Source organism: Periplaneta americana, chromosome 13 (assembly GCF_040183065.1).
Source record: "Periplaneta americana isolate PAMFEO1 chromosome 13, P.americana_PAMFEO1_priV1, whole genome shotgun sequence".
Classification (NCBI taxonomy): domain Eukaryota; kingdom Metazoa; phylum Arthropoda; class Insecta; order Blattodea; family Blattidae; genus Periplaneta; species Periplaneta americana.
In genome coordinates this window covers 15452794-15478106 of record NC_091129.1, presented here as the reverse complement: position 1 = coordinate 15478106, position 25313 = coordinate 15452794, and the positions used below count along the sequence as shown (strand labels likewise).

The 25313-nt window shown below is 33.5% G+C and overlaps 1 protein-coding gene across 1 annotated transcript in view; it reads left to right on the top strand.

Annotated features, from left to right (window-relative positions):
• Positions 1 to 8223: 8223 nt before the first annotated feature.
• The window catches only part of LOC138712640 (voltage-gated inwardly rectifying potassium channel KCNH6-like), a 352191-nt gene continuing 335101 nt past the window's right edge, over positions 8224 to 25313 (top strand). The window contains exons 1-2 of the mRNA XM_069844606.1: positions 8224 to 8242; positions 8369 to 8599. Coding sequence (XP_069700707.1) covers positions 8224 to 8242; positions 8369 to 8599 — 250 coding nt within the window. The remainder of the gene's footprint in view (positions 8243 to 8368; positions 8600 to 25313) is intronic.

Genomic DNA, 25313 nt, shown 5'->3' with positions numbered 1-25313 from the left:
ATGGCATCCGGTAAATATCCAAAATTTGTCTTAATATTCATGGCTTCTTTCTCGATTTTTCTATCATTTAGCAGTTCCTGGCGTATTTGAATCGCAGCGGCGTCATCGAGATCGAAAGACTGGACCACTTTCTTCACAGATTTGAGGTGATGTAATAATTGCAAGCTTCGTTAGCTCTTAAGAACTGGACATGGGAGAAGCGACAATTTAGGGAATTGTTTCCTGAATTTTGATACTCGATCTGGAGCTTTTACAAATATAGGGTAGTCTTTCAATTTTGTATTGTTAGTTGGTTTCACTTTCGGCATTGTACATGCACTTCACTACTCTGAACTGCAAACCTGCACGTTGAAGTTCTTATGCGACAACTGTCCCGTTCACCTGTTGTTGACGTGCAGAGAGGTGCGAGTATGTCATGGAGGGGAGGACTTGGTATAAAGGGTTGTAAACAAATGACTGTGTAGATGCCAATACTAGCTTTTACTACTCCAAATTCCGTTCCCTAGTTATGACATATAGATACATTATTTCAAATGTTTAATTAATACTATTAAATCTCATCAAAATAAAATATAGACCTATTTATTTTCATATAATCTCCAGATTTCTTCTTTAAGTTTCGTGTTTTTATAGTTTTCATCCCGTGTATCATATAAATAGGCTTACGGGTGACATCGTACAAGTTCGATAAGTTTCTGACTGCAATTATCAGCCATCTTTCCTCATTTCCAAATAAAAACAATACAATTCATCGCCACCTGTGATATCTTTTTCTACATTCAATCGTCTTAAAGAGTATAAATGTCAAACATCTTTGATAAATGTGTCAAGAAAATTCGCTGAGCTACCGATTCCAGCGAGAAACTCGCGCGAGGTTTTTGCCTCGAACGAGAATCTCTTCCAGTGTGTGGACGTCCACTTGAATCCATGTTATCAATTTTTTAATTTTCTCGCAACACATTTCTCGCTGGCGAAAACTCTGCAAGTGTAACGGTAAACATGACAAAGAAACATTGTGTTATTTTTTATTTTTCTTTTCCCTGAAAATGGGTTTAAAACAACGAGATAGAAAGAGACGGCTATAGAGTGGCCATGTTGCCCTGTACAGCACTCTTTGCGGTGCCACCGCGAAACACGGCAGATCTGAGCTAAGCGCCCACCTTTGTAAAAATTCGTCTGCTTACAATGTTGTTTAACGGAGGTAAGGAGTACAAAAAAAACGAAGAAAAAACATGCCTGTTGTGTGTGCTGCATATAACTGTAATGTCAAAAGGAAAAAGACAACTGATATATCATATTTCATTAAATTTTATGAAGTTAAGTCCATAGTTTTGTTAATTAACAGCATTTTTTTTCATGCATAAATGTGTAACAACGCCCGGCATAAACAAAATAAATGGTTCACTGGTAATGTACTTAAACTAAATACGGATAAAACCAATACAATTCCGTTTCAGACCCAGTGAAAAACAAATAGCAATACAATATTAAAACTGTATTTCGTCACCGGCGTCCTTTATTTCTGCTCCTTCTGTCCTTACTGCTTATACAAGAAGACGATGAGCTGTAGCTTATAAGAAGTAGACCTATTTCGAAGACAAACGATTAATCAAATAAATGGTTCACTAGTAATAAAGTTAAACTAAATACGGATAAAACCGCTACAATTCCGTTTCAAACCTAGTAATAGCAATCAAATATTAAAATTGTATTTCGACACTCGCATCCAAAATAACGCAAAACTCTGGGGTAGGTCGTATTGCTGTTAGTATTTTGACTGGAAGGACATGAAAGAACATAATTGAGCACCCACGTGCAATAATGGGGTAAGTATGAATATATTTCGTAACTACTTACCCCATTATTGTACGTGGGTGCTCAATTATACACTAATAATTGTCTGTGGTGCCACAGCCCTTGAAAGGCTCAGACAGACCAGCCGGCTGTTGGCCTCACGTTCACATTTCGATAATAATTATACTTTACTGTAACAAAATAACTGAAAGCGTGTTTTGTCATGTATCACCCACGTTACAAGCTTGGAGGTAAAGGTTGTTTACTACAGATAGGGCCTACTTTCATTCTATATCTTATGGTATAGTAAATAGTTTTGCAACGTGTAGAGACTGGGAAAACAATTTAATAAAATCATCCGAATCATACTCGTTCATTTTATAGGCAATCTTGCAGGTCGCATTTAAAAGAACCTAGGAATATTAACATTTTCTTCAATATATTTGCTAGGACTTCTTGTCATACTACATGACAATTTTGCTTAGGTTATTCTTTTAAGCATTCCTTCTAGGAATAGCTCAAGTGTTTTAAATTTAGCGTACATAAGTTTAGATTAAGTTCCTAGCACGTATTTGACGAAATACTAGGTTTTTCCACTTCAGTTTAACTGATTTATGCAAACGAAATTAAGACAGCTGACGATTCAAATGTCAGTTATCACCACGCCCACTTTGTTTTGGGCGCATAAGTTCATTACCGACAGTCGTTCAATTTTCTTCAAACATGGCGGCGCAATGACCAATCTATATCTTTCTCTTTCTAATTCGTTGGTTTAAAATAATAAGGTTGACTTTTTTCATCTTTTAATTTTCTAGTTTACATTTATCCCTTTGAGAGGGGGTAATTGTAAACACCAATTTTCGCACGGGCTATCAGACACTGAACATATTTTGTTGTTTCAGAAGAAAGAGCTGTACTCTTTCCAATTCCAATTATGTTCACTGGTACATTTCGTCCCTTTAACCTATGATATATGACGGATATAGGAACTCATGCTTCTTCAACACCGATCCTGTACTTAAAAAATGTATCGTGCCACTTCTTAATGCTTTTAGCAGTTGGAGCATCATCATTAAACACTCGCCGATACTCCCTTTGAACTCTAACAATTGATATATTTTAAAATCCGCATAGCACAACACAGTTTGCGCTTTCATGTGCGGTGTCGCCATTTTGACAATCGATACAATCTACGAAAAGAAATCATGTCTGCGCACCATCTACCGACAGGATTCGAAACTTGTTGAGTTTTCGTTTCATATAAACGCTACCGCAAGGTTCTATCTTCAACCGTTTACCATTCACATACAATTGAAATTAGGTACATTCGAGCGGTCCACTCTGTACATTTAAAATTTAGGAAATACGCTGGTACCAATCAAATTTATCGTGCAACAGGGTTTATCATTATGTCGGTTTTCACTGTACGAGGGTTCGACTGTATTAAAGACTTGTAGAAATCACATTTCTACTGTTTCTTTCGATTTTGTTGTTCTTTACTTTCACGTCAATATAGTGACGCTGATAAACGACTTCGTCCTCCTTAAAACCATGACACAATTTCGATTCTAACAATTAATACTGATTTATACTGGAGTTTTCAATCTTATTCTGGCAATCTCTCCTGCGCTGGAAGTATAAAAGGCTACATTATACAGAAGTGTCACTTGAAACAGATAGTCAAGCGATGCCTTCCATAGCGTCGGGATCACATATCGACACAGTTCGCAATATGTCCTAGCCAGGCACACATAAACGGAGGTAGTCGGAGAACCCCACGAGATCCAATCTGCACGAGAACGTATTTCGACATTTCTTTGTTATCTACTTGGACTCATGCCGACTTTCAGGCGTTCACACGATATCTGATTGAAGAATTTCGCTTTGTAGGTTATGTGAATTCACTATGCTAGTACTTCCATTAACTCTATCACGGCCAATTCTTAGATTAGTTGAGAGATGTATCAGTTCGCTACAGTATATTGTTACGTCGTCTTTCTTCCAAGCAATGTTACTCTCTTTGTTCATATTATTGTCACTTCTATTAACGTGTGAATGTTGTAAAGCTGCAGTCCTATCTGAAATTTGACAGTTTTCCTCAACTCTGTATAAATTGTTTTCGAAAATAACACTGAACAACAAGTTTTTACTTTTTGTCTTGCTTCGAAATAAAACAGATGAATATTACTAATATGTGTGCCCTAAATCTGAATTTAAAATCCAAATTGCCCCATCACGTACCATTTTCCGGGAAAAATGAATTGAATTTTTTTTACGACAAAACTTATTTGTTTTTAATTTTCCGCTGCTACTGATAAAATTACAACACACTAGGGATTCAAAATTCCTCATAATACTTGAAAAATGATGTTACATAGTTTAAAACACAACAAAAATAAAAATATTTCATCATATAATGACAAAAATCTCTGAATTTGAAGTTACATTTAATAGTACATTATGCAACGAGCCTATAATGGTAGTAATTAAGACGCGAGGATGTTTATGAAACGAGCGCAAGCGAGTTTCATAATTTTCATACGAGCGTCTTAATTACCATTATAGCCAAGTTTCATAAGACTTTCTATGCGCGACCATATTTCTAACTTGAAATTATTCATAAGTATTCATGTTATTGTTATGGGAGTGAGTGCAATAACCTACATCATAAATTGTGAGATGTGCGCAGACGCGAAAGTATTGATATTTTCCGGGAAGGGAATGTCGACGACCTTCATGTAATCTAGAGAGTGAGATAAAAATTAATCTTGATATAACCTTGAAATTGAATTCGACATTGAAAAACGAGATGACAAATTGAATTTATTTGAATATTATTTACATTTAACGCTAATTATTATAGTAACAGAACATAACCTTCTGCGACAGTATTGGATTTCCAGCTTCCGTGACGTTTCCCTCGTTGTCTTTCGATTGCATATCCGAGAATAACCGAAAACCTGAACTTTAATGAATAGGTGTACTTTAATGACTTGCATTAAAGGACTGCTACCAGGTGTATAATTACTACATTTCGACATGGTCGAGCATAAAATAATTTTCTGGATGACTTCTGTTTATAACTACAGTAGACCCGGGACTGTATTTTACAAGGAACCAACAATAGTCTGCAAGCATGCTGGATGATGATCTTCCTTTATATCGCTTTTCCATTTCAGATATTTCTTGTTGAAATCTTTACCGCTCCAAAGTTAGGAGGAAAAAAATTCAAATGAGAATGTAAAAAATGTATTTTGAGAAACATATTACATTCCATTTTGTCATATGCACTTAACATGATTTCCACAACAAATTCTATGTAGTTCTCTACCCTAGAATTTCCAAGGAAATTTGAGCAAACGTCTTTGAAAGCGCGCCATGCCACATTAAAACTAAAGTATACTTTATATTATTTGCTATATGTTTCCATTGAATTATGGTAATAACTTCATTTTAACCCCTGTTTTTTACGGTTTTAGTAAATGGCGCTTGGCCCACTATGGTTCTGAACCCTTCAATTATCTGTGATTGTGAGAATTCAATCATTCAAGGGCGGGCCTTTTACTGAAAACCTAACATTCTCCAATGTTTTAAATTTTCCGCCTTCCTCTTTATCACCGCATAGGATCAATGTATCTTAATGTTGTCTATCATCTGATATTTTCCGTTGCCCCAAACTGTTCTTTCATTTACTATTCCTTTCAGTGCGTAGGCGCCAAATTAGAGTTTTCCCTAGGGATTTCAAGGAATTCCGTCTCTACAGAAGGAGGTAAAGCATACTACAGTCTGATCCTTATGGGTATGGATAATATTAATTTATTATTATAAAGCTGTTATGATAGTAGGAAAAATTTCTTGCTGGTTATATTATGATTAAAAGATGGGAGTTTCCGTATATGACAATCAAGAACGCATAATCTGAAAGGACAAATAAAAGTCGTAGATGATTAAAATGGCTGTTACAAATCAACAGCGGGCACAATGTGTTTTTTTGTATGCTAAATTTGAGACTGTTAAAAGAGTTCAAAGGGAATTTCGACGTGAGTATGGTGTGCGTAATGTACCTAAATACGATTCCATAATGTTGTGGTATCGAACATTTGTAGAAAGAGGTTGTGTTAAAAAGACATACTGGAGGTCTCAGGCGAAACCCAGTACGAGAAGCAGCTATCTCTTGGCTTGGTCCTCGAACTCCCAAGATGTAGGGTAAACATTAGTAATTTCGTGATCATTTCATGAAAACTAATTTAAAATGCAAATGTGTAAATATATCTTTATTCCGATTTTCCATCTAAAAGACGATAACTTGCTGTACAAATCTGGAGACATAAAAGATTGGATACGTTCTTGAATATGTGCCAAAAACCACTTTTACAACTTAAGCTGAAAGGTTGGTTACTTCGTGATAACCTTGGTAATTTCGTGATATTGCATTGATAATTTCGTGACAGGTAGAAGAATTGTGGAAAAATTCATTAAAGTGAAATGAAATTCTCATTTATTGTTACAAGACTTTAAACATAGTAATTCCGTCTAATATTTACAGCAAGAAAACAAAAGAAATACGTATCAACACATAATAAGAATGAAATCAAAGTAAAAATTGAAATTGAAAAGGGACCTTCTTTGCCCTGAAAGGGTGAACACTTTTATTACGGACTTTACTATAGCCTATATTACTAGGGTAACTCCAAAAGTAATGCATAACGTTTGTTTAAAAATTATATTTTTATCCTACAGCTTTGCTATTTTCACAGAATGTAGATGCATCCTTAAGGAACAAAATGTCACTTTTCCACATAATCCCTGTCCCTTTCAACTGCCTTACGTAACCTAGGAACGAGGGCCTGTAGACCAGCACGGTAAAAGTCTGGACCAACACGTCTGAACCACTCTTTAGCAGCGTGCACAAGGGAGTCATCTTCTAACCTCGTTCCGTGAAGGGATCTTTCAGTTTACCAAAGAGATGGTAATCGCACTGTGCCAGTTCAGAACTGTAAGGCGGCGTTTCAGTGTTGTCTATCCGAATTTTCTATCTGGTCTGTGGTCTTGTGACTGACATATGGCTGTGCGTTGTCGTGCAATAGCAGAACATCCCGCTTCTCCCGATGTCGTCGAACACGACTCAGTCGAACTTGAAGTTTCTTGAGAGTTGCAACATACCCGTCAGAATTAATGGTGGTTCCGTGTGGCATGATGTCCACAAGCAAGAGTCATTCTGAATCGAAAAACACAGTAGCCATAACGTTTCCTGCCGAAGGTGTACTTTTGAATTTCTATTTCTTTGGTGAATTTGCATGATGCCACTCCATTGTCTGCCTCTGTCTCCGGTCCAAAATGGTGGAGCCATGTTCCATCTTCTGTCACAATTCTTGCAAGTCATCTAGCACTTATCATTGACACTTAGCATGATAAAAAATCAAACAGAAGCTACACTGAACGCATTGCGTCTCCGTTTTCTTTTTTGTTATCACATCTTGTCTTCAGATTTCTAAAATTCCTATTGTAATACATTTTATACTATTTTAAAAATTGTAACACTTAATGCTCAACAAAATTTTGCCTCAAACGGCTAAGATTTCTATCAGTAACGCTAAGCCTATATGTCGACTACAGCTGTATCTAAAATTCCAAAAACATTTCCTAAAATTTAATGAAGATACAATAAATCTTTGTACCAAATATCATATGCTTACCTTTAGTAATAAGCCTGTAATGTAATTACAAACATCCACAAAATTTGTATGCCTGAGAAGTCGACGCAAACTTGCTCTCTCCAAACATAAAAGCTCACTGAAGCAACTACAATAGTCACACAAAGCTTAGCTGTGTGTTTCTGGAAACTGGACAACATATGCAATCCCTTGGCGGAAATTTGGATCTCGTAACACCATTGGTTAGTTCACAAAAGAGCAAAGAAAAAGTATCACGAAATAACCACTGCCACGAAATTACCAATGTTTACCCTAACCCCTACTGACTTCTTCGTGTGGGGATTTGTTAAAGAAATTGTCTATTCACAGAAATCCAGGAACATTGATGCTCTGAGAGTAAAAATTACTCAAGCTTTTCAACAAATCACCCCTCTTATGTTACAACGGACATGGGCTGAATTGCATCACCGTTATGAGTTGTGCAGGGTGCGCAATGGGGGTCATGTTGAGCTCTGAGGAATCTCCCGTCTTTCAGTGTTGTATGCACGAAGTTTCAACAAATAAAGTTCAGTAGTAAATGTTTTACGATGTTTTTATTTTATCCATTCCCAAACGGAATTTCTAGTTTCTAGTTTCTACTGCGCTGTCTTTTGCCACCACTAACTTAACTGGAACTTCCCTGAATTCGAACGAGGATCTCCGACGTAACAACGCCAGGCTGTAGACCTTCTAGTAACGATTCTTGTAACAGCTGGTGACTAATATAAACAAAATTATGCATATTTCTGTTGTCGGTTAGTCAGTGTTTTGTTTCTATCTTCCCAGACTGCAATATTCTCAAGATTTATTAGACATGATGTAAGAGTAAACCGCCAGCTGAAGCTGAGCCGTTGCCCTGACTACGTTTGTTGTTGTTGCAGACCGCAGCTTCCTCGTGGCCAACGCGCAACATGGCCTGTGTCACATCATCTACTGCTCCGACGGCTTCTGCCGTCTATCGGGCTACAGCCGGGCCGAAGTCATGCAGCGCCCCGCCGTGTGCGATTTCCTCCACGGCCCCCTCACCTCGCAGCACGCCATCGCCGTCGTCAAGGAGGCGCTGGCCGTCGGCGCGGAGAAGCACTTCGAGATCCTCTACTACAGGAAAGACGGTAAGTCACGCCGCCATGTTTGATTGCTGTATGATGGACACGTGACAATGAAGTGAATACACCGCAGAGCAGATCATATTGTGGTCCAGTAATATACTTCTTATAACATAGGTTCTTAATATGACCTACATTTCTGATAGTGAAAAATCTTTATTTATTTAACAATAGCAAGCGAAGTTGAGAATTAGCCTATAACAACAGTCTATAGTAAAGGCAGAAGAAATAGGCGGTTTTTTGGTCTTGTGCGGAATCTACTCACTCCACACTTTCTCTAGCGGTTTATGACCTGAACAACGAGACCTTCATGTCGCTGCGTTCGAATCCTAGTTGTTGACAAGTGCTCGTCTGTGATACTACTGTGTTATAACTTGTTCGCTAATATATATGTAATAATAATCAGTATCTTATAATAGGCCTACTAATCATCCAAGTAATCGTAATCATGTATCAGTCAAGCCCTGATATCAGAATTCATACTAAAGGCGTTATTTATCAAGTTTTTTGTTTATTGAAAGAACTTAAAGTTTGTGACGACATTAAAAATGTCCTATCATCAACCAGACAGCCACTGCCAAGGCGTGTAGTGTTTTTCTACAATTGGTTATAGATAGATAGATAGATAGATAGATAGATAGATAGATAGATAGATAGATAGATAGATAGATAGATAGATAGATAGATAGATAGATAGATAGATAGATAGATAGATAGATAGATAGATAGATAGATAGATAGATAGATAGATAGATAGATAGATAGATAGATAGATAGATAGATAGATAGATAGATAGATAGATTAGATAGATAGATTAGATAGATAGATTAGATAGATAGATTAGATAGATAGATTAGATAGATAGATTAGATAGATAGATAGATAGATTAGATAGATAGATAGATAGATTAGATAGATAGATAGATAGATTAGATAGATAGATAGATTAGATAGATAGATTAGATAGATAGATAGATAGATAGATAGATAGATAGATAGATAGATAGATAGATAGATAGATAGATAGATAGATAGATAGATAGATAGATAGATAGATAGATAGATAGATAGATAGATAGATAGATAGATAGATAGATAGATAGATAGATAGATAGATAGATAGATAGATAGATAGATAGATAGATAGATAGATAGATAGATAGATAGATAGATAGATAGATAGATAGATAGATAGATAGATAGATAGATAGATAGATAGATAGATTAGATAGATAGATTAGATTAGATAGATAGATTAGATTGATAGATAGATAGATAGATAGATAGATAGATAGATAGATAGATAGATAGATAGATAGATAGATAGATAGATAGATAGATAGATAGATAGATAGATAGATAGATAGATAGATAGATAGATAGATAGATAGATAGATAGATAGATAGATAGATGGATGGATGGATGGATGGATGGATGGATGGATGGATGGATGGATGGATGGATGGATAAATAGATAGATAGATGGATAGATGGATGGATAGATGGATAGATAGATAGATAGATAGATAGATAGATAGATAGATAGATAGATAGATAGATAGATAGATAGATAGATAGATAGATAGATAGATAGATAGATAGATAGATAGATAGATAGATAGATAGATAGATAGATAGATAGATAGATAGATAGATAGATAGATAGATAGATAGATAGATAGATAGATAGATAGATAGATAGATAGATAGATAGATAGATAGATAGATAGATAGATAGATAGATAGATAGATAGATAGATAGATAGATAGATAGATAGATAGATAGATAGATAGATAGATAGATAGATAGATAGATAGATAGATAGATAGATAGATAGATAGATAGATAGATAGATAGATAGATAGATAGATAGATAGATAGATAGATAGATAGATAGATAGATAGATAGATAGATAGATAGATAGATAGATAGATAGATAGATAGATAGATAGATAGATAGATAGATAGATAGATAGATAGATAGATAGATAGATAGATAGATAGATAGATAGATAGATAGATAGATAGATAGATAGATAGATAGATAGATAGATAGATAGATAGATAGATAGATAGATAGATAGATAGATAGATAGATAGATAGATAGATAGATAGATAGATAGATAGATAGATAGATAGATAGATAGATAGATAGATAGATAGATAGATAGATAGATAGATAGATAGATAGATAGATAGATAGATAGATAGATAGATAGATAGATAGATAGATAGATAGATAGATAGATAGATAGATAGATAGATAGATAGATAGATAGATAGATAGATAGATAGATAGATAGATAGATAGATAGATAGATAGATAGATAGATAGATAGATAGATAGATAGATAGATAGATAGATAGATAGATAGATAGATAGATAGATAGATAGATAGATAGATAGATAGATAGATAGATAGATAGATAGATAGATAGATAGATAGATAGATAGATAGATAGATAGATAGATAGATAGATAGATAGATAGATAGATAGATAGATAGATAGATAGATAGATAGATAGATAGATAGATAGATAGATAGATAGATAGATAGATAGATAGATAGATAGATAGATAGATAGATAGATAGATAGATAGATAGATAGATAGATAGATAGATAGATAGATAGATAGATAGATAGATAGATAGATAGATAGATAGATAGATAGATAGATAGATAGATAGATAGATAGATAGATAGATAGATAGATAGATAGATAGATAGATAGATAGATAGATAGATAGATAGATAGATAGATAGATAGATAGATAGATAGATAGATAGATAGATAGATAGATAGATAGATAGATAGATAGATAGATAGATAGATAGATAGATAGATAGATAGATAGATAGATAGATAGATAGATAGATAGATAGATAGATAGATAGATAGATAGATAGATAGATAGATAGATAGATAGATAGATAGATAGATAGATAGATAGATAGATAGATAGATAGATAGATAGATAGATAGATAGATAGATAGATAGATAGATAGATAGATAGATAGATAGATAGATAGATAGATAGATAGATAGATAGATAGATAGATAGATAGATAGATAGATAGATAGATAGATAGATAGATAGATAGATAGATAGATAGATAGATAGATAGATAGATAGATAGATAGATAGATAGATAGATAGATAGATAGATAGATAGATAGATAGATAGATAGATAGATAGATAGATAGATAGATAGATAGATAGATAGATAGATAGATAGATAGATAGATAGATAGATAGATAGATAGATAGATAGATAGATAGATAGATAGATAGATAGATAGATAGATAGATAGATAGATAGATAGATAGATAGATAGATAGATAGATAGATAGATAGATAGATAGATAGATAGATAGATAGATAGATAGATAGATAGATAGATAGATAGATAGATAGATAGATAGATAGATAGATAGATAGATAGATAGATAGATAGATAGATAGATAGATAGATAGATAGATAGATAGATAGATAGATAGATAGATAGATAGATAGATAGATAGATAGATAGATAGATAGATAGAACTTTATTGTCGATGGCATAATGTATGCATAGACATGGTCAAATATATACAATTACAATTTAATGTAAAATAAGTCAAATATAAAAAAAAAAACATTATTCATTTCAACGGCCCATGCGTGCATCCTCAAGACTGTAGGGACACAATTTTATTAATTTCGTTTTTACATAATTCTTAAATTTCAGAGAATTTTTTGTATATTTGATGTCATCAGGCAAACTGTTGTATATTTTAATACCAAAGACCATATATGTTCTACTAGTGTTTGTAAGGTGGTGAACTGGAATAGTTAAACTATTTTTGTTACGAGTGTCAAAGGTATGGAAATCACAATTTTGATGAAAATCAGACAGATTTTTAACCTGTGCAGAATGAGTTACTTAGTCATGCTTATTCTGTCATTTGTTTTGTTACGCTAAGTCATTCTTAAGTGTGCTTTTAATACATAAGTATTTTTTTATTAGGAAACTCGTTCATGTTAAAATAATGTGTACATTTCCTACGCATAGTAAAAATATATTAATTTTTGCACTTTAATTTTTAATTCTCTATTGATTCACAAAGTTGGTAACCGTATAAATATTATTGAGTAGTTACTATTTCAATACAATATTCTGAAAACACATAAAAACAAAATACTAATTGTGTGTGATGCTAAATATTTGATTTCTCGTATTAGGGTTACATTAGGCCTACATGATAATAATTACTACATTTGTGAAATGGCTAACTTGCGAAATATTATAAATGATAATATCATCTAAAGTCTGATTAGTGTAATATGTTACAATTCAGCGATGTACGCAATGGAGGGGAAAAGAGAACTGGTCACCATAACCCAAAATCTCCTGGCTTAGTTACCTCATTGGTGATGCCTTATTTTTGTCACTTATGAGTTTCAGACCTGTGTTCGGACAGTTGACTAAACAAAACAACAATATTCAATAAATCAGGTATTTGTAATTACTAGAAATCACGTTATTATTTTATTTGTTCTTTTAAGTTTTCCTATAATACAAAACGTGTGAATGGAGGAGTAAGTTATTTGGGACAGGACCATACACCAAACAGGTTCTGAGGGGTGTAGGAATCGGGGTAGTGAATGGGGGGTTCGCCATACCTCCTATTTCTTCTGTCCCTAGTATAGTATATACAGTCACGAAGCTCAATACGTAGTAAATATGCATCCATAGATAGTTGCTAACCACTAGGATCGCTAATATCGCCTCATTACAGACAAGGCGAAATAGTACCGGCACAGTCTATTGTTCCTAGCACCCTCACAACTCAAGCTTCGTGACTGTTTATATTAGACTGTGCTATAACTTTGATGCTGGAAAACACTTCTTTATTTAACAAATGAACCGACTACAGATCCCATTAGTAAATTCATTATCACGTAAAACATTTCTTCCCTTACTTGGACATGTGCTTGGACAATGCCCTAAAGGCGAGCTGCTGATCAATGCTAGACATCATCGTGTACGACATGCTTCGGCGACATCGTTAAGATCTTTAAATTTGGAGATTCATGATGAAGTACATTGTGTATCATCAGATGGTTCTTTTAGACGGGCAGACATTATTGCTATTAACGGACGCTTAAAACGGGCTCTTGTTCTTGACCCTACTATCCGTTTCGAAAGAAACCTAAATCAGGCCACCGAAGTTGATATTGAGAAGAAGTCTATATATGAACCTTGTCTGCCGTATCTTTCTGAAAAGTACAACGTCCCTTTTAAGCAATGGTCTGTCATTGGTTTGCTGTTTGGCAGTAGAGGTTCTATTACAAAATTCACATGGAATTATCTTAAGGGGGGAGGATGGTATTTTTTTTTTTTTTAATTTTTCCTATTTGGTGTAAAATATTAGTTTTTTGTATGTAGAGAGCTCATAGCTGTGGCAACTCAACCAAATAAAAATACCTTGAAAAAAATTATTTGGGGGCCCAAATTTGAAAAAAATATACCCAATGCAGGATTGTACTAAAACCGATATATCTAAACCGTTTTTAAAGATAGATTCAAACCGTTTTTTGCAATGTATTTGCAAAAGCATGGTCTACAAACTGTCTGTAACAGAATTTTGATATTAGTCCCTACGTTTGTAAAATAAACAACTAAAATTTAATAACAGTTTTCTGATTTCCTTCCTTGCAAACAAACGGACGTGTTTTTAAAATGAAATCAATTAACAAAATTCTGTTACAGAGAAATGTTTTCTAATAGTCTAAAGAATGTGTTCTAAATTTCATGCATGTATCTTTAATAGTTCAGAGATTATATCCATTTTTGTCTGGCAATGTAGCAAAAAAGAATGAAGTTACTGGAAACCGATAAAAGGGGGCGTGTGATTTAAAAATCCATAGCACAGGAAGTTTAAAAATGACGTCTCAACATCCGATAAGGGCACAAATACCCACAAAAAGTTATGCAATCCATTCCACACATATCAAAGAGTATTTTAAAGAAAAAAAAATTTTTTTTATTTAATTTACCGGAAATAGCAATAAAAGTGGGCGAGTGATTTAAAAATCCATAACGCAGGAAGTTTAAAAATGGCGACTCAACATCCGATAAGGGCACAAATAGCCACAAAATATTATGCTATGCATTCCACACAAATCACAGAGTATTTTAAAGATTTTTTTTTAATTTTCTCATTTTTCTCCAAAAAATACCATCCTCTCCCCTTAATAAACGAGCCGATTACAGATCCCAGTATAAATTCATAATCACGTAAAATATTTTTTCGCTCACAATAGAAGTAAAACTACAAAATATTGTAGATACATTTCTTATAGACGTCTATTTAATCATACTCGTACTAAACGAATTAAATAAGCGATATAATTACACATTTCTGAACTTGAAAGATTCTCATTTGTTTCCTCTGTAATAAGCTAATTAGACGAAAGTCAGGTGAATTTCTTAGGCCCAATTCTATATAAAGCTCTCTGACTAAAGATCAACTTTGATCGAAGATCAGAAAGTGAACCGAGTTCAGACACTTGTTCTATTGTATAAAACTTTTCTGCGATCAAATTACCTAGGCTCAAATGCAGTCTAAGTTCACGTGAAAAGGATTTGGCAACAGCGCATAAACAGGTGAAGTATGTGATGCGCGGGCCATGCTCTACAGGTTTGTTCAGTGTTGCCAATTTAGCGACTTTAACTCTTTTTCAACAACAATTTCTTTTAACTTTTATATTGCTTAAATAGGGATTTAGCGACATTTTTAGCACCCCATAGTGACAAAATTTAATCTTTCTTTGTTGATAATGAGAAATCTAGCGACTTTACAACTACTTTTTGGCGACTTTCCGTACGGTCTGTTGGAGACACTGGTTTGTTTTGTGCAATTTAAATAATGGCGAACACTAAGAAGAAGGTTGACCGTTTTCCAAATTGTTATCATGTTATGGTGTTTGATACTGCTAAACATAATAAAGCTTTATAAAACGACAATTTTCGTTTAGTAATACAGTTCATTGAAAATTTATGAATGTACCTATCATATCCATTAATAATTAATGGTTGTTATAAACATAATATAATTATAGGTTATGTTATTTGATACTGCTGAACACGATAAAGCCTTATAAAATATAGGCCTTAGAATGTTTGTGTATTAAGGCAAGAAATTGAAAAAAAATATATAAATGAACCTGCCATATCTATTAATATTAATAATAATGGTTACTCTTTTTCCACAATCTGCCACTCGTATACTTCAAACAGAAAAGAAATAACTGAACTTGGATCATCTAACTTAATCGGAGAAATTTCTTCAGTCAAAGTTGACTTAAGGTTAAGACAAATTAATCTCAGATTAGACTTTACACAACACAAAATTCCAAGTTCAGCTAGAACGAGGATCAATTTAACCCCTGATCTAAGATTAAATGGTTTATACAATCGGTGCTTATTGTTTCAAATGTTTCACTGTTTGAAAATAAGAGGCATAGAGATCTGGTTAGTAAATTTGTAAAAACGTCAAACATAATAATTATTAACTTAGTAAAAAACAAGCGAATTACAGAACCGGTTACTAATTTTGTCGATGATTTTGTCTTACTTAACATTAAGCGAATTAGGGAAACCGAATAGTAAATTTGCGGAGATGTAAAATATTTATTAGGCCTACTTTTAAATATTCGAACTCCAGAAACGATTGGAAAATTTGTGATTATGCAAAACATTTATTATTTAACAACATCGAAAAATAAAACATTTCTCTATTAATAATAATCGATTCGGAATACTAACTCGAAAATTTGTGGTTATGTAAAACATTTCACATTTAAAAATATTCGAATTAGGGCACCGATTGCTTTTATTTGTGACTATGTAAAACGTTACCTTATTTCACAAAAGATTGAATTAGAGAACAGACTGGTAAAGTTGTGACGATAAAGTATATGTTTTATTGTGATTCAAATTAGAGAACAGACTAGAAAATTTGTGGCAGTGTATTACATTTCTTATTGAACAATAATCGAATCTGAAGAACGATCGGTAAATTTGTAAAGATGTAGAACAACTCTTATTCATCATATATCGAATTAAAGAATCGATTGGTAAATTTGTGACAATGAAAAACAGTTTTTACTTAAAATCGAATTAGAAGACCGATTGCGAAATTTGTGACGATGTAATATCTAATTAGGTAACAGACTGACAAATTTGTTACGTAATACATTTCTTATTTAACAATAATCGAATCAGAAAACCAATTATTGGTAAATTTGTGACGATGTGAAATATTTCTTTAATTATACAACCGATTGGTAGGCTACATTTGTGACAATGTAAAGCATTTCTTATTTAACAAAAATCGAATTAGAGAACCGACTGGTAAATTTGTGACGAAATAAAATTTTTCTCTAAAAAAAAATCGAATTAGAGAAGCGAAAGTTAAATATCCCAAGTGCTTGGAAAAAGTGGCATGAGTCAGTTTCCACAAACCTTTTTTGATAATTTATTGACAACTTACATTGGTTTATGTCGATTTGTTTTTTTTTTCTGTATGAATTATTGTAAAGGGAGAAATACTTATGTATTTTTTCCAAGCGAGCAGATGTTCCGTAAGTTGTCAATAAATTATCAAAAAAGGTTTGTGGAAACTGACTTGTGTCACTTTTCCCGAGCACTGCAGATATATGACGATGTAAACATTACCTTATTTTAAAAAATCGAATTAGAGAACCGATTGTTAATCTGTGATAAAGTAAAACATTTATTATTCAACAAATATCCAATTAGAGAAGCCATTCACAAATTTGTGAAGATATAGTGCATCTCTTATTTGAGGGGGGTTAGAAGCAAAGGGGTACAAATGTGATTTCTAAAAACATGTGTTAAGTGCGTCCAGGGCAAGCTAAAGCATGTATCATTTTAGTGGCAAAGGTATATATATATTTTAACAACATCACACACTAAAATTGAAATTAAAAATTTCACAGAATTTACTAAAGGTTAAGTACTTCCAACCTTATTTTCTCGAAAATATCGTAAGTGCACTAACACCCCTTTGCTTCTGACCCTCTCATTTGACAATAAACGAATAAAGAACCGATTTAATTATTGATGATGTGAAACATTTCTTATTCAACAATGAAGTTTACATCTGGAAGAAACTTCCACTTGTTAACATAACTGAAAACGATTTCGAGCTTAGACTGATGAATTCGTGTTTAGGATCGATTTCACCAAAACTCAGTTAAGTCACACTTAGCTAATTCTTTATTAAATATAAGTCCTCTTTTAAATAGCTCCGCGTTTCACTGTGTCAAATTAAAGAGTTATTTTGCTAATGACAATTTATTATTGCATTATAGCCAATAGAACACATTTTTGAAGAAGAATCAAACAGTCTTCACGTTTTTAAACCATAGATGAACATGCAGAACCGGTGTCGATTTCAGGAGACCACATAGTTATATCGACAATGAATACGTTTAAAATGATTCATAACATTTAACATTTTTTTCCCCCAATCATAAGAAAACTTTATTATACAATTATGTACAATAGAATTGTGCTTAAAATTATAAATCCTGTGCTATAAAAGCACACAAGAAACATGTATGGAGGTTGCAGTCCTATGACTGTCCTGTGGCAATGTGTGAAACAAAACAAAATGTTAATCTTCAAACAACAGATCTGAATATCTTTTTCTTTTTAATCTCCTTATTTGGCGAGGCGGTGGAAGTTGTTCTGGGATGGTATTAAGCAGTTCATTTTGACGGTTAACCTTTGAGTGATGAAGTCGTATGTAGGAGCTGCGCAGGGTGGATTCAACTGTAGACATGTTCAAGTCTTTGTGTAGGTTGCCATTGCGGATGACCAGGGTGCATCCACGATTAGACGAAGGACCCGGCTCTGTATTGTCTGAATTGGATGCAGATCCCCATATGCCACAGCCTTACATCCATATAGGTCTGATCAATGAGAAATATATGACTTTTCAAGTGTAGCGGTAGTGGTGATGAACCCTTCAACAGATGTTTAACTTGATGTAATTTATGTCGGAGTCTTTTCACTAATATTTAACATGATATTTATAATATTTATAATAAACTTTAAAGATCAATTTAATAGATATGAAGGCGTAAAAGGTAGATCCAACCGCATAGTTCTTTACTGCTGTACTATTGTGCTATGTATTACCCTAGTTTTCATTGAGTTCCCTTCTTCACTTTGTCTTTAAGTTTTTACATTTGTTTTCCCCACGCTCCTTGTTTTCCCCTTGTTCTCTTTGTATTCGCCTTGCCCTCCTTGTATTTAACTAATTCTCCCGTCTTCCCCTTGTTCTTCTTTTCTTTTCCGTGCCTAACGATTGTTCTTCTTGTCTTCCACTTGCTCACCTTGTCTTCACCTTTTCTTCTCCCTATTCTCATAGTCTTTTCCTTGTTCTCCTTGTCTTACAATATTCTGATCTTCTCATAGTTTTCCTTTTCTGTACCTTCTTCTCCTGGTCTTTCCTTTGTTCTCCTGATCGTCCTCTTGTTCTCCCTGTTTCCGTGTTGTTGTTCTTATTTTCCCCTTGTTCTCCTTGTCTTTCCCTTGTCCTCCTGTTAATCTCCTTGTCTTACGATCGTTCGCCTTGTCTTCACCTCATTGTTTTATCTTTCGCTTGTCCTTGCCTTCGCCGTGTTGTCCTATATTCCCCTTGTCTTTCTCTCCTCAATGTTCTCATAATATTCCTCTTGTTCTCATTGTTTCTTATTCTCTTTCTCATTCTTTTTCTTATTGTTTACCAAAGTTCTGCTCATTTCCCTTGTTATCCTTGTCTGACCCTTGTCCTTGCCTTATCATTGTTCTCATTCGATTCCCCTTGTTCTCCTTGTTTCCATTATTCTCCCTCTCTTATTCAAGTTCTTATTATCTTACCGAAGTTCTGCTTGTCTTTCCCATATACCCCTTCTTTCATTTTTTTCTTCTTCTATACACATTGTTCTTGTATTTTCTATTCTCTATATACATCCCCCTTTTTCTTCTCTGTTTTGTCTTTCCTCGTTCTCCTTATATTCCCCTTGTTCTCCTTGCATTACACCTGTCGTCTTTGTCTTCCCTTGTTCTCCTTCCATTCCCATTCGTATATTCCTCTTGTTCTCTCTGTATTCATCTTGTTCCTCATGTATTCCGATTCTTCTCCTTCCATTCGCCTTGTTCTCTTTGTTTTTCCCTTTCTCTTTGACTACTTCTTCTTGCATTCCCCTTGCTTCCCTTGTATTGCCTTTGTTTTCCTTGTCTTCCCCTTGTTCTTGTCTTCTCATTGTTCTCATTCTATGTCTCTTATTGTCTTCTCTTATCCTCGTTTTTATTCTCTTACCGAAGTTCTGCTTGTCTTCCTCATATAATCTTTTTCTCTCCTTTTTTCTTCTTACAGTAATCTTTCAGTTGTTACCCTTAACAACACGCTAATCCCTTATTCATCTGTCGTAAAAAATCTTGGCTTTTTTTATAATAATCTAAGTTGGAATTTTCAAGTTAAAGAAACGATAAAAAAAATCTGTTACTCCATTGACTGTGTGAGTCGCTTGAGAAACTTCTTGCCCCAGCAACTAAAACTTACCGTAGTACAAACCCTAGTAATGCCGCACTTCGATTATTGTGACGTTTTGTTAAGTAACCTACAGACGTGGACAAATTATTAACAAAATTGACGATTTTTATGAGTAATTCTATTTACAAAATTTGACTTTTCAATTTAGACTACAGTTGACAATTTTGCATATTTCTATCATTACAGTAGTTAAATTAAAAATATATATATATATATATATATATATATATATATATATAATAAAATCTTCAATTTTGCTAATAATTTGTCAATATTGTGCAAAAGTGTCAACTGCAGTCTAAAGTGAAGAGTAAAATTTTGTAAAAATATATAATAAAAATCTTCAGTTTTGCTAATAATTTGGAAATATCCAAAATGTCACCTGTAGTCCAAATTGAAGAGCCGAATTTTGTAAAGAATATATATATATATATAATCTTCACTTTTGCTAATAATTTGTAAATATGCGAAAATATCAATTATAGTCTAAATTGAAGAGTGAAATTTTGTAAAAATATAAAATAAAAATCTTCGATTTTTCTAATAATTTGGAAATACCCAAAGATGTCAACTGTAGTCTAAATTGAAGAATCATAGTTTGTAAAAATATATAATAAAAATCTCTAATTTTGCTAATAATTTGTCCACGTCTGTAAGTTCTGAACTGTCAGTCAAGTTACAGCGAGCTCAGAATATGTGCGTCAGATACGTGTGCAACATCCGACTTTATGATCACATATCATCGTCCTTTGCAAGTCTCTCGTGGCTCCGACTTAAAGAACGTAGAACTTTACACACTTTGTCTTTACTCTTTCGAATTCTGCACACTTCAACACCAAATTATCTTTCTTCTCGTTTCTCTTATCTATACTCTAACCACGACGTAAATACCATATCACTTATCTGTGGCACTCTGAGTATACCTCTTCATAGAACATCTTGTTATTCATCATCTTTTACAATATCCACCTCGCGTCAATGAACTTCTTGTCACAAATTATTAGGGGCTGCAAGACAACAAACACCTTTAAGAACAGCTTAAAAGATAACCTTATTAGCATTTCACTCCAATCATACTGATTTAAACTATCACTGACTACATTGTTACTTTTTTCTTTAGACATCATCCTGATTGTGCTGTATTTTAATTGTCTCATAATAATCTCTTTCTATTATCTAATATTATTTGAAATATATTAACATCCTATGTATTTTAGTTTAATTCTGCTACACAGTTTATTTCAGTGTTTAATTAATAGTTCATAGTATTTTGTTGTTTAATTCGTAAATAACTCTTGTATACATGTAACTCTCATCTAAATCAAATTGTTGAATTCTTTGTAAGTTCATGCATATGTATATACACTTTTTGCTGGTTGAGTGGAAGAGAAGGCCTTACGCCTTAACTCTGCCAGCTAAAATAAATCATTATTATTATTATTATTATTATTATTATTATTATTATTATTATTATTATTATTATAATTATATTGTTCTTCTTGTATTTTCAATTTTCTACATGCATTCCCATTTTTCTTTTCTTCTTGTCTTTTCTAGTTCTGCTTGTGTTTCCTTTGTTGTCGTAGTATTTATCTTTTTATGCTTGCATTCATCTTGTTCTCTTTGTATTCCCATCTTTCGTGTATTCCTCTTGTTCTCTGTATATTCTTCCTGTTCTTCATGTATTCTCTTCTTCTCCTTGCATTCCCCTTGTTCTCTTTGCATATTCCCCTTTTTCTTGACTTCTTCTTGTTCACACTTTATTTCATTTATTCTCCTTTTTGCCCTTGTTCTGTTATCTTCACTTATTCTCTTTATTTTTCATTGTTCTCGTTGTTCTTCCCTTGTTCTCTCGCGCTGTTTGTCATTAACCCCTTCCACGTCCAGATAAATACGTAGTTTATTTACAATTTATTTATTTATGTCTATAGCAGGGCAAAGCCCCAATTACAAAAGACAGTACAGATTTGTTAAAAAAAACACACACAGAATTGCATATAACATGAAAAAAAGAGATAAAAGACAAACAAATGCAAGATACAAGTATAATTACAAATTAAAAAAAAAATACTACCTAAATAAAAGCCACAGATATAGGCCTAGATATAAATGAAAAATACCAAATAAAAATAAATTAAAGAGAGTTAAGTATAGACATCATAGCCAAAAATGTAAAATGTAACTATAATTATTGGCAAATTACAGAGTAAATATAACACTACGTTAATAAATTCAGTATACAGTATTATATAGTAGGATTAATAGGCTTAATGTATTTATTTAAGAAATTCACCACTACAGAACACGTGTTCCAACCAGCATGATACCTGACTACAACTACAACCAACATGCAACTAGAATCCAACATATCATGAAACCATTGCTGTATATAATTTTTTCTTGTACATATTGTACGATAACGAGAAATCTAAATCCTGTTTATTTGATAGATGATTGTAAGTTCGAAGCATTAATAAAAGTGGAGACATTTTATGAGATTGTGTTTTTGATGTCTGTAAATAAAAGAGAGATCGCTTTCTCAAATTTGATTTACCAATATTGAAACTAATTAGCTGTAGAAGATCAGGGTTGTCTAATCACATCCAGAAGCAGTTCTTCAGTTCTACTTAAAGTAAAGTAAAGTTTTGCGCCTCTCTAATTTCTATAATTAGTTTTGTGTTGCTGTCTGTATTTAGGCCTGTACAAAGCCTTCTTTCCAAAGTTATGCAGCATATTTTCTTAATAATATGTTCTTTGATTAATTTACACGAGAAACATACAAATTATGTGTCATAATGTTTAAAATTATGTATTTATCTTAAAAGAATCTTCTAGAAATCATGTGCATGAAGAAAATGTAAGGTTAAAGGACGACCTTGTTAAGAAGACAGTACAGCACGCCGGCACACTCCTTATATTTACGTCACAAACTTGGAGACAACACTAAGAAATCATACGGGGAAGCCTGCAGACAGCTCCGGCAGTGGAATTCTGTCCCGACTCCCTTGTCATTAACATCAGGAAAGCAATAAACCTCCAAATGCGAGTGTCACGTGAATGTGTGTTAACGACTGCTGCGACATCTCTCGTTAATTGTGACGTCGCATTCTCCTCCAGTTTATGGACTTGGCCGCGAGGAGGCTCGCCTGCCAGTTGTCTCGTTAGCACAGGGAGTTATGAGTCGGCAGGAGGTGGTGATGATGGACTTGTAAACTGTGCTCGATGCCAGCAATTTTCTGCACCTTCCCGCGTGTCCGTTCCAATGATACGCTGTTGCTAGTTGCGAGACTGTGACAGCTAGTCAAGCAACTTTAAAATATAATATGGAGATTAATAAAATAATATTTGCGTACTGGAATTTTATTTCAAAACATCGACACTCTTTACTAGCTTGTGACATCAGTGTCGATCATACCAACTATTCAACTTAAAGTATGAATATACGATATTGGCCAATAACGTTTCAGAACCGCCTTAAAATCAACCAATAAAGTTAGGCGCTCACTTACCGAGAAAATTTCCTTCGGTGTGTACGGATTTCTATTATACAGGGACATCATTTTATTTTTACTTGCATTTTTATTATACCTGCATTTCTGAATGTACTTCACCCCCACCCTTTCACTAATGTCCTTGAGCCCGTCAGACACACAAACTTACGGCCGCTGATGCGTTCGAAGTCTTCAAGCAGTGAAGTAAACACTGCAGTGTATAGTGCGTTTCAGAAATATGGTTGCGTTTTCTATAGAAGAAAGAGCCTATATTAATAATATCGTACTAAAAATTATATTCAAGAAACGATAAATTCAATTTCAGAGGATATGATTAAAAATGTTTTTAATAATATGCGTAAAGAATTGAAGCCTGCATTGTAATGAACGGCAACCATTTTCAGCAACTTGTTTAAAAATTCATATTAGTTTATTTTGAATTGAGGTGGCTACAAGCAAAGGAATGCTAGTGACATTTGTAATAACATGAGTTAAGTGCATCCAGTGTAAGCTAAAGTATCTAAAATTTTAGTGGCAAAGGGATATTTTAATCGCATCACACATTAAAATTTAAATAAAAATTTCACCGATTTTACGAAAGCTTAAATATTTAAACCCCATTTTCTCAAAAGTAACTTAAGTGCACTTACAGCCCTTTACTTATGAGCCCCTCAATTTAAATGCACTCTCTGTATTGTATGTTAACACCAATAATTAATATGCTAAATAAAGTAGACATTATATAACGAACATAGCCGCCTGAAAAGTTGAGTTTTTAGAAAAAAATGTTACTACTTTACTGTATTTTGAAAATTCCGTAAAAGTGATAATGAAACTGAAAATCGTAATATCGTATTTCCCTACAACATAAATGGATATAGATACAGGGACATCACTTTATTTTTACCAACATTTTTAACATTAACCTGCCTATACTGGGAAACACTGTTACCCCCCTTCCATTACAGGAGTTTTGTGTTACTAGTGCAATATGTAAACAAATCATTTTACTAGCTGTAGGAGGAGAGAAAAGTAGTGTATCCACTTATGTTACAGGAAAATACGATATTACGATTTTCGGTTTGTTTATTACTTTTTCGGTATTTTATCAAAATACAGTAGAGTAGATCTAGTAACAGTTTTTTTTTTCACAAACTCAACTCTTAAGGCGGTTGTATTCATTATATAATAGCTACTTTATTCAGCATATTACCGTATTTTCGGTAACTCTAATCTTCACTTCTGCTCAGTCCACACAGATAAAGTTATTCAGTCATGCAGCACACCGTACATGTGCGAAATAAGCAGGGCCGGGTGTTTATGGAGATCGCGAAAATCACGACATAATAGATATACAATAGATTTTTACTGATCTTTACTAATTAAGTGATTCTGATTAATAATATACGGATAAAACAATCACAACAAATCGCGAAATAGAGTTCTAACAGCGAAATACAGTAGCGTGCAAATTAATCCGAACAACGTAATTACTTATGTAAAAACACTCAAACGGGATAAAAAAAAGGATCTAAGATATACTTCAGTAATCTATGTGTCTTCCCTTTGTTCCTAATAACAGCTCTGAGACGATTTGGCATG